This window comes from Notolepis coatsorum, assembly GCF_963971535.1.
Source record: "Notolepis coatsorum genome assembly, chromosome: 20".
NCBI classification, from domain to species: domain Eukaryota; kingdom Metazoa; phylum Chordata; class Actinopteri; order Aulopiformes; family Paralepididae; genus Notolepis; species Notolepis coatsorum.
The window spans coordinates 11,974,901-11,986,077 of NC_140184.1; the positions used below are offsets into that span (position 1 = coordinate 11,974,901).

At 43.7% G+C, this 11,177-nt stretch overlaps 1 protein-coding gene across 1 annotated transcript in view; it reads right to left on the reverse strand.

Moving 5' to 3' along the window:
- The window catches only part of gch1 (GTP cyclohydrolase 1), a 35,488-nt gene that overhangs the window by 16,844 nt on the left and 7,467 nt on the right, over positions 1-11,177 (reverse strand). Inside the window, exons 2-3 of the mRNA XM_084337360.1 lie at positions 9,106-9,215; positions 880-935 (exon numbers count right to left, since the gene is read on the reverse strand). Coding sequence (XP_084193486.1) covers positions 880-935; positions 9,106-9,215 — 166 coding nt within the window. The remainder of the gene's footprint in view (positions 1-879; positions 936-9,105; positions 9,216-11,177) is intronic.

An 11,177-nucleotide genomic window follows, 5' to 3' on the forward strand; every position in this document is an offset into this window, starting at 1 on the left:
CACTGCATACCGGAGAATAGCTGTTGTTCGTCTGCGGATCAAGGGATTATTGCACTGTCTCCTGTACCTGGAGTCTCCTTATTCCTCGTTGACCCAGACTTCGCTACCGACAAATCCTCTCCCCTGCTGGCCTACAACCGGAGGGACCCTATTAGTATCTCCAGCTGCCCTACTAGTGTACCATATATAATTCTTATGATACAGGTGGTATTAATTATCTCCTGCGTAATATTCTCATGGACTTACGCTCTTGACCTATTCATGCACATTCTTCGCCTTACAAGCGCAACTCTCAATCAAAGTAAAGTAATGTAAGATAATCTTCGTGCTGCTAATAAATATTCTTCTAAACGATATTTGTTGTGAAGCCGTGTTATTGTGGAAGTGTTCATCACATATACCTGTGTACTGTATGGCCAGTAGTAATGTACATAACGCAGTAGTGGTTTAATGATACCATACTTATTCAATACAGTCAGGGAATTGTACCCCTCAGTTACAGTAAAGGTGCTGCTGATTTCAAAAGGAAGTACAAATATAGTATTCTTGAGAAGTATGCCATGGATGGTTAACCAATTGTTAAATTTTTGTTGTTAATGATTATTATTTCAATGAAGATCAACGATAAATGTAAGATGATGCACTGGGTTAGGGCATTTACACGCTTGTAGCTTCAGCCCTAACCTTTTTGGCCAACTTGTAATTAGATTTGTGATGTTGTACCTGCTAAATGGCTTGAAATAAACTTAATGAATTAATGAATTAATTAATTAATTCATTCATTCATTCATTCATTCATTCATTCATTCATTCATTCATTCATTCATTCATTCATTCAAGTCTAGACAACTGAATACTGTGTATAATTATCTTCCATACCTGGCCAGCTTGCTGAGGCCTAGTACCCTCTTGTTTGGGAGGTATCCGATGTGGACCTGCACAGAATGGAGACACATCAACAGTGTTATGCAGTCAGCATCACAGAGGCTACAACCGACCGTAGGAACATTTATTAAAAGATATAAACCGGGGAGGAGATTTGTTTTTCTTTGTAATGGAGCGTAAACGAATGAATGAAAGACAAAATATTCACGGGTACCTCGTAACCTAGAGCTCTAAATGGTAAATGGTGCATTTACAGTATATAGCGCTTTTATCCAAAGCACTTTAACACATTTTGTTCCTCACATTCACCCATTCACTCACACATTCACACACTAATGGCGGAGGTGCCAACCTGCTCATTGGGAGCAAATAGGGGTTAAGTCGTGTCTTGCTCAAGGACACTTTGACACGCTGCCCGGGGAGAGCGGGAATTTAACCGGGACCCTTCTGGCCCACCGCTCTACCTCCTGAGCCACCGTGGCCCCCGGCTCCAGATCTAGAGTTCACCTAAATATTGTTGCCGTCTCCATTTACTAAAACAAGTGAGCAATAGCTGATCGGCAATCGGTCTCCCTTTTCAGCCGCCTTGCCGCGTGGATAAGATAAAAGCGGACTCTGCCCACTGGAAACACTTGCTTTGAAAAAGCACCTGGCATTTTACATACAGCGACGATGTCGTCTTTCAGCGTTTCGGCTTATATGGCGCGATGATGATGATGATGATGATGATGTGGTGTTTTGACCGGCAATTACACCACGACGGGCGACACGCGTAGGAGAGTGAGACGTGACGAGAGAGGAGAGAAGACAAAAGATGTGACACTGAGGCGGGGAGATGAGTGCAGGAGGGGGGAGGGAGGGAGGGCCACGCAACAGATGAGAGGAGGAGGAGCGGGAGAGAGAGAGAGAGAGAGAGAGAGAGGGAGAGAGAGAGAGGGAGAGAGAGAGAGAGGGAGAGAGAGATAGGGTGAGGGTCTCTGGCTGGTGGGAGGGAGGGAGGGTGGGCCACGCAACAGATGAGAGGAGGAGGAGCGGGAGAGAGAGAGAGATAGAGAGAGAGAGAGAGAGGGAGAGAGAGAGAGAGAGAGAGAGAGAGATAGGGTGAGGGTCTCTGGCTGGTGGGAGGGAGGGTCGGCCACACAACAGATGAGAGGAGGAGAGGGGGAGGGAGGGGGAGTCATCAGCTGGTGAATCGCTGCTGTGGATGGCTGGAGGGCCTGGTACACACACACACACACACACACACACACACACACACACACACACACACACACACACACACTACTAAAATGTCAGCTGCAATTTGTTGACAGGCCTAGAGAAAGGGCAGCGGCAACAAGCGTGCAAGGAGATCCTCTTTTCAAGGATCTTTTTCCTGTCTTTCTTCATACAGTTCCTCCCCTCTCTCCTCCCCTCTCTCCCCCCTCCCCCCGCTATGGCTTTATGATGGTAGAGATAAATGGATTGTCATCCCGGCTCCTCTCCTACCGTTCTGCCGCTCAAAATGCCGAAATTCAATCGTAAAAGTAAATGAACGGCGCTGTAGTGTTTGTTTGAACTGCTTCGTCTGTATTTGCTCCGAGCCAACAATACAGAAAGATAATAGAACACGACTTCACAATAGTTAGAAGAAGATTGTATATAATAATAATAATAATAATAATAATAATAATAATAATAATAATAATAATAATAATAATAATAATAATAATAATAATAATAATAATAATAATAATAATAATAATAATAATAATAATAATAATAATAATAATTCAAGTTTAAAGGGGTATGTTTTCAATGAAGCAAACATAGATCAATGAAGCAAACACAGATCAATGAAGCAAACACAGATCAATGAAGCAAACATAAATCAATGAAGCAAACAGATCGATGAAGCAAACATAGATCGATGAAGCAAACACAGATCGATGAAGCAAACACAGATCAATGAAGCAAACACAGATCAATGACGCAAACATAGATGGATGCAATTGAATATCCCCCGCCCGCCAAGTCCAACGACAAATGGCTCTCGAGAACGTTTGTCTGGCGACATATTCAGGCACAACATTAAAACAACCTAATGGACCTGAGGAAGCTAGTCAGCCAACAGACCGATATCACCACCTGAATCAGCCTACAGAGCTACCGAGGAGAGTGCGCCCCCCCTGTACCCGCCTGCTGCAGGCCACCAGGTGCAGCCTGCCATTGTCTAGTGTGTGACCGACACTAAAAGGTTTATCAAACAACCAGTCGCTGCTCGCGCCCCTCGAACGCTCGTCAGCGGCCCGGCTCACTCCCTCTCCCTCCCTCCCTCCCTCCCTCCCTCCCTCCCTCCCTCCCTCCCTCCCTCCCTCCCTCCCTCCCTCCCTCCACCTCGCAGGGAGGACTGGGTGAGTCATGGTGGTGATGTGTGAGGCAGCGAGCAGGAGACAGACGTGTGTTTCTACAAGCTGGTGAAGAGATGAGGAGCAGGAGAGAGACGTGTGTTTCTACAAGCTGGTAGAGAGATGAGGATGAGGAGAGAGACGTGTGTTTCTACAAGCTGGTAAAGAGATGAGGATGAGGAGAGAGACGTGTGTTTCTACAAGCTGGTGAAGAGATGAGGATGAGGAGAGAGACGTGTGTTTCTACAAGCTGGTGAAGAGATGAGGATGAGGAGAGAGACGTGTGTTTCTACAAGCTGGTGAAGAGATGAGGATGAGGAGAGAGACGTGTGTTTCTACAAGCTGGTGAAGAGATGAGGAGCAGGAGAGAGACGTGTGTTTCTACAAGCTGGTGAAGAGATGAGGATGAGGAGAGAGACGTGTGTTTCTACAAGCTGGTGAAGAGATGAGGAGCAGGAGAGAGACGTGTGTTTCTACAAGCTGGTAAAGAGATGAGGAGCAGGAGAGAGACGTGTGTTTTCTACAAGCTGGTGAAGAGATGAGGATGAGGAGAGAGACGTGTGTTTCTACAAGCTGGTAGAGAGATGAGGATGAGGAGAGAGACGTGTGTTTCTACAAGCTGGTAGAGAGATGAGGAGCAGGAGAGAGACGTGTGTTTCTACAAGCTGGTGAAGAGATGAGGATGAGGAGAGAGACGTGTGTTTCTACAAGCTGGTAGAGAGATGAGGAGCAGGAGAGAGACGTGTGTTTCTACAAGCTGGTAGAGAGATGAGGAGCAGGAGAGAGACGTGTGTTTCTACAAGCTGGTAAAGAGATGAGGAGCAGGAGAGAGACGTGTGTTTCTACAAGCTGGTGAAGAGATGAGGAGCAGGAGAGAGACGTGTGTTTCTACAAGCTGGTGAAGAGATGAGGATGAGGAGAGAGACGTGTGTTTCTACAAGCTGGTAGAGAGATGAGGAGCAGGAGAGAGACGTGTGTTTCTACAAGCTGGTGAAGAGATGAGGAGCAGGAGAGAGACGTGTGTTTCTACAAGCTGGTAGAGAGATGAGGATGAGGAGAGAGACGTGTGTTTCTACAAGCTGGTAGAGAGATGAGGAGCAGGAGAGAGACGTGTGTTTCTACAAGCTGGTAGAGAGATGAGGAGCAGGAGAGAGACGTGTGTTTCTACAAGCTGGTAGAGAGATGAGGAGCAGGAGAGAGACGTGTGTTTCTACAAGCTGGTGAAGAGATGAGGATGAGGAGAGAGACGTGTGTTTCTACAAGCTGGTGAAGAGATGAGGAGCAGGAGAGAGACGTGTGTTTCTACAAGCTGGTAGAGAGATGAGGATGAGGAGAGAGACGTGTGTTTCTACAAGCTGGTGAAGAGATGAGGAGCAGGAGAGAGACGTGTGTTTCTACAAGCTGGTGAAGAGATGAGGATGAGGAGAGAGACGTGTGTTTCTACAAGCTGGTGAAGAGATGAGGATGAGGAGAGAGACGTGTGTTTCTACAAGCTGGTGAAGAGATGAGGAGCAGGAGAGAGACGTGTGTTTCTACAAGCTGGTGAAGAGATGAGGAGCAGGAGAGAGACGTGTGTTTCTACAAGCTGGTGAAGAGATGAGGAGCAGGAGAGAGACGTGTGTTTTCTACAAGCTGGTGAAGAGATGAGGAGCAGGAGAGAGACGTGTGTTTCTACAAGCTGGTGAAGAGATGAGGATGAGGAGAGAGACGTGTGTTTCTACAAGCTGGTGAAGAGATGAGGAGCAGGAGAGAGACGTGTGTTTCTACAAGCTGGTAGAGAGATGAGGATGAGGAGAGAGACGTGTGTTTCTACAAGCTGGTGAAGAGATGAGGATGAGGAGAGAGACGTGTGTTTCTACAAGCTGGTGAAGAGATGAGGAGCAGGAGAGAGACGTGTGTTTCTACAAGCTGGTGAAGAGATGAGGATGAGGAGAGAGACGTGTGTTTCTACAAGCTGGTGAAGAGATGAGGATGAGGAGAGAGACGTGTGTTTCTACAAGCTGGTGAAGAGATGAGGATGAGGAGAGAGACGTGTGTTTCTACAAGCTGGTGAAGAGATGAGGAGCAGGAGAGAGGTCACGCTGCTGACGCTGACCGGGGGCACACACACAACACACAATGTGTGTGTGTGTGTGTGTGTGTGTGTGTGTGTGTGTGTGTGTGCGCGTGCGTGCGTGTGTGCATGTGTGCATACTTAAATGTGTGTGATTCACTGCTTAGTCTGCTTTCATCACAGCCCATTTGCACGGTGGAAAAGATCAACTGCCTCTATTGTCTTTAATGACAAACACCTGCGGGCTAATACGGAGGAAGACGGAGGAAGACGGAGGAAGACCGGCGGCCTTTACAGACGCTCCGAGATGTTCAGTGGATAACTGGATCTGAGATAATCCGGTTGTCTTTGCTCTGGTCTTTCTCTCCGTTTCGGACAACTCGCCGTTCCCTCTCGTCGCTTTAACCCTTTCACTGCCGCACTACCAAATGGTTAACCCTTTCCCTGCGACAATACACGGAAGGTTAACCCTTTCACTGCCACACGACAGTAGTGGTAGTAGTAGTGAAAGGTTAACCTTCTGTAGTGTGGTAGTGCAAGGGTTAACCTTCTGTAGTGTGGTAGTGAAAGGGTTAACCGTCTGTAGTGTGGTAGTGAAAGGTTAACCATCTGTAGTGTGGTAGTGAAAGGGTTAACCTTCTGTAGTGTGGTAGTGAAAGGGTTAAGCGTCTGTAGTGTGGTAGTGAAAGGTTAACCTTGTGTAGTGTGGTAGTGAAAGGGTTAACCTTGTGTAGTGTGGTAGTGAAAGGTTAACCTTCTGTATTGTGGTAGTGAAAGGGTTAAGCGTCTGTAGTGTGGTAGTGAAAGGTTAACCTTGTGTAGTGTGGTAGTGAAAGGGTTAACCTTGTGTAGTGTGGTACTGAAAGGCAGTGTTGGGCAAGTTACTTTAAAAAAGTAACTAGTTACAGTTACTTCTTCCAAAAAGTAACTAAATTACTTACTCCGTTACACATTATAAAAGTAACTAGTTACTTCAGAAATTAACTATTGCGTTACTTTCAAGTACATTTTTAACAAACAACGTACACAAATCGAAACTATTTTAATGTTGCTGTGGGACAAAGTGAGACTATTAGCCTCCAATCAAATGCCATGTATGTAGATATTATAATTACTATGTTTATATAGTGGATCATACAAATACAAACACAATAGATGTTTTGGAACTTTTGATATACGTATTGCCCCTCAACAGGCTACAATCGGGCAACATTAAATTATGCTTGCATTATACCAAAAATAAATAACAAATACATACTGATTGATTGATTGAACATTTTAATTAACAGATTGCATAATGGGTACAGTACAGTACAGCTCAATACACACAATTGTTAGGGATGCAGACCAGAGAAAGACTTTCATCTTGTTTACATCAGGGTCGCCCATTTTCAATTCATAATGACATTTATGACATACACAACATACAGATATAAGAATCTAATCTAATCATCTAAACTAATCTAATCATGACAATTAAGACATACAGATATACACTCTTTGTAGTGCAAAAACAAATAAAACAGATGTGTCGTGTGTGTCTCTCACTCTCTTTCTGTATCACTCTAGTTCTCTCTCTCTCTGAGCACCTGAAGACTGTGCTATTAAACCAGGAAGTGCAGCACTATGTTGATAAGGCTGTCAGCAGTAGAGCCTCCACTACTGTAGTGCCCTGCGCTGCAACACAACAAACACAAGAGTGAACAAAACGCTCATGGACCTGTCTCTCGTTGACTGACTCGCTTGTGTTGTTCGTTGGATTCGTTTTGGATTATTTGGGCTCGCCAAACAAACTATCAAAACGTACACAGACCCACGGACCGCGGTCTCTCGTTGACTGACTCGCTTGTGTTTTCGTTGTGTGTCCGACTATGCATGCTTTCGAACACCCGCCCAACTCTACATCTGATTGGCTTACCATGAAATTGTACTCAACCTCAGCCAATTGTCAGCATGTATGCGCTTGTCTCGCGCACTGCCCACTAACCAAGGAATAACAGTTAAAAAAAAGTATTGCCTCTCGGCGCAGAGATCTAGTTGGTCTGATGAAAAAAACTGCTTCAATCATAGTAACACGCCGCATTTTTTGGCAGTAACGGTAACGGCGTTATTAAGATTGGAAGAGTAATCCGTTAGATTACTCGTTACTGAAAAATGTAACGCCGTTATTTATACCGCCGTTATTCCCATCACTGCTGAAAGGGTAACCTTCTGTAGTGTGGTACTGAAAGGTTAACCGTCTTTAGTGTGGTACTGTAGTGAAAGGTTGACCTTCTGTAGTGTGGTAGTCTTTGTACCTCATTGTCTGCATTTGTACCTCATTGTACTTAGATTAGTTTGTACTTTAGTTTGTGTATTGTATAGTGTTATTCCTCTTTTACTTACTGTTTTACTGTATTACATTCTCAGGGGCTCATACAGAAGTCCTTCCCAGCCTTTCCCAGAGACAGTCGCATGTCCTTCCCAGCCCTTCCCAGAGACATTTCTCTCCTCTCCCCAGGCTCCTCAAGGCCGTTCCTACCGCCGCCTCTACTGCTCCATGGAGCTTGACGCTGCTATGCTCTGCTTCGTGCCGGTTGCCGGACTATACTCAAATCAACTCTAAATGGATCTAATCAGTGGATGCATATTTTCTTCAAGAAGCAGAATAAGGCTAACCCTCTCTGCCTATTGGGACATCATAATCGGGCTACCAACTTGAAGACGTGGTCATTTTTGGATTATCGAAGCTTTTGGAGTGCAATAAGAAGATTTTGGATCTGTTTACCGCGCACAGGACCTACCAAAATGAACTGATTAAGACACTTGGACACTTGGACTAATAATGCATTCAGTCATTTGGACGGAGTTGTTAAAACTCACTCCACTCAAATCAATAGAGTTATTTTTCACTCTATTCAAATCAAATTTAAAGTGACGTGGCTGGGATAAATGTGCCAGTCAGTCAGACAAAACAAATTCCTGGACCAAGGTCGAAACAGGGAGCTTCTGGAGTTGAAGGCCCTCTGGGAGATAAGAGTGGCAAGCGGCTTCCCCCACCCCCACTCCCTACCCAATTCCCCCTCCCGCGTGTACGCCCGGCGCCACTCCCACGTGATGGTGACGGCAGCCGACTAGTACGCGCGCTGGAGGGGGGAGCCTAAATGACTGTCTCATCACCAAAGCCCGATCCCCCCCGTCCCTGCCCCCTCCCGCTGGACAATCTTTCCACCCTCCCTCCCGCCACCTGGCGCAACAACACCCCGGTGTTGTCGCAGCCGACTATCGCATATGGTGTCTCAGGCATTCTGTAGTCGACATGTGTCAACAAATGTACATGTCTGTTTGAATTTATGTTGTGCCGTTGTTACTGTAAAAATGTAATGATTGTGATATGTTGTTGTTAATGAGACGATGAGCTGTATGTGTGTGTCACTGGAATTTCCCCAAGGGGATCAATAAAGGAATATCTCTTTATCTTTATCTTACCTTATATATGACAAATTAAAACAAACTTGAAACTTGGCAGTGAAAGCGTTAACCCTTTGTAGTGTGGTAGTGAAAGGGTTAACATTCTGTAGTGTGGTAGTGAAAGCGTTAACCCTTTGTAGTGTGGTAGTGAAAGGGTTAACCTTCTGTAATGTGGTAGTGAAAGGGTTAACCTTCTGTAGTGTGGTAGTGAAATGGTTAAATAATGATAATAATGAAGGGGAGGGGTGAGTGGAGTGTGTGTCAGTAGGTCATCAGACTGAAAGGAAACGTGTGTGTGTGTGTGGGGGGGGGGGGGGGGTTGTTTCTTACCCTGCCAAAGATGGGCACCAGGTGATGTTCACACATGGAGAACATGTCGATGTCCTTGACGATCACCATCTCATCGTGGTCTTCATCAAAGATGGCGTCGTTCAAGACGTCTGAGGAGCAAAATGGAGGAGACAAGGTGTGTATTTTTGCTAACGTGCAGTTGACGTATCTCGAGTCGTTTGTTCCCGAGGGAGGCAACGGTTGTGATTGGAGGATCGAGAAAAGAGGGCGGGGCTTGGGAAAGGTTGATTGCTCTTTTCTTTTTTTTACCCTTTTCAGTTTTTGTGATCTTAACCCTTTCACTACCACACTACAGAAGGTTAACCCTCTCACTACCACAATACAGAAGGTTGACCTTTCACTACCACACTACAGAAGTTTAACCCTTTCACTACCACAATACAGAATGTTAACCTTTCACTACCACACTACAAAGGGTTAACCCTTTCACTATCACACTACAAAGGGTTAACGGTTAACCGTCTGTAGGGTGGTAGTGAAAGGGTTAACCTTCTGTAGTGTGGTAGTGAAGGGGTTAAAAGGTCTTGACGCATTGTCACTCGGCTGAACTGAAAGGTGCTCTATGAATAAAGGTTTAACACTTTGGCGACCAAAGTCCCACGGCGATTTATAGTCCAGAGGACCGAGCTTTGTCAACAAACCGATGTACTTTCTAACAGCTATATATATACTTTATAGTATTGCTATCTGTCCATTCTCATTGTCACTTGAGTGCATAAACCGTGCCTTCATAATGGCTTAAAGAAAATAAAAATCCATCGGTTGGTTGTCATTTTATAGCGCCGTGAATATAAGGTTTATCGCAGTTTTCGCCTCGTCTTTTTTCTGGGGAGCTAGATAATAGGCTAAAGGCTAGTCACGTTATATCAAACGCCATTTCTGTTGTATATATACGAATGAAATAAAACAAACTGCGTAGACACTAATTGAGAGTAAATTAGTTTGAATTGTGGCCACCGGTGATCATTCATCAGGGACACTGAATCCTTGTGTTGTGTTAATTACAGCTCAATTAAATGATAAGGTAGCAGTCCCTATGAGATAAGGTATTGCTATTTATTTCCATCGCTGTAATTAACACAACACAAGGATTCAATGTCCCCCGATGACATCACCGGTGGCCATATTCAAACTTGTTAATAACTGTCAACTAACTAAATGAACGTGTGCAAAACCGGCGAGTTTTTAGACGCGTGTGAGATTATGCAAAATGAATCATGCAGTAACACCAGTATGGAAACATCTGCATTTGTTATATTTCTCCACTCATTTAATCAGCTTTTCCCTTTTATTTGTCACCCGTCTGTATGTATATAATAATAATAATAATAATAATAATAATAATAATAATAATAATAATAATAATAATAATAATAATAATAATAATAATAATAATAATAATAATAATAATAATAATAATAATAATAATAATAATAATAATAATAATAATAATAATAGTAATAATAATAATAATAATAATAATAATAATAATAATAATAATAATAATAATAAATAATAATAATAATAATAATAATAATAATAATAATAATAATAATAATAATAATAATAAGATGATGATGAGTGGTTAAGGGTGGATTTAAGAGCTATTGTTCACACTCTGACTGCCAAGGTGTTGAAAATGCAGCCAAACTTTAGATAGTATTTTTTCACAGCTTTTGAGACTAGAGGTTTAACCCTTTCACTGCCACACAACAAAGGGTTAACCCTTTCCCTACCACGCTACAGAAGGTTAACCCTTTCATTAAGTGTGGCAGTGAAAGGTTAACCTTCTGTAGTGTGGTAGTGAAAGGTTAACCTTCTGTAGTGTGGCAGTGAAAGGTTAACCTTCTGTAGTGTGGTAGTGAAAGGTTAACCTTCTGTAGTGTGGTAGTGAAAGGTTAACCTTCTGTAGTGTGGTAGTGAAAGGTTAACCTTCTGTAGTGTGGCAGTGAAAGGTTAACCTTCTGTAGTGTGGTAGTGAAAGGTTAACCTTCTGTAGTGTGGTAGTGAAAGGTTAACTTTCTATAGTGTGGTAGTGAAAGGTTAACCTT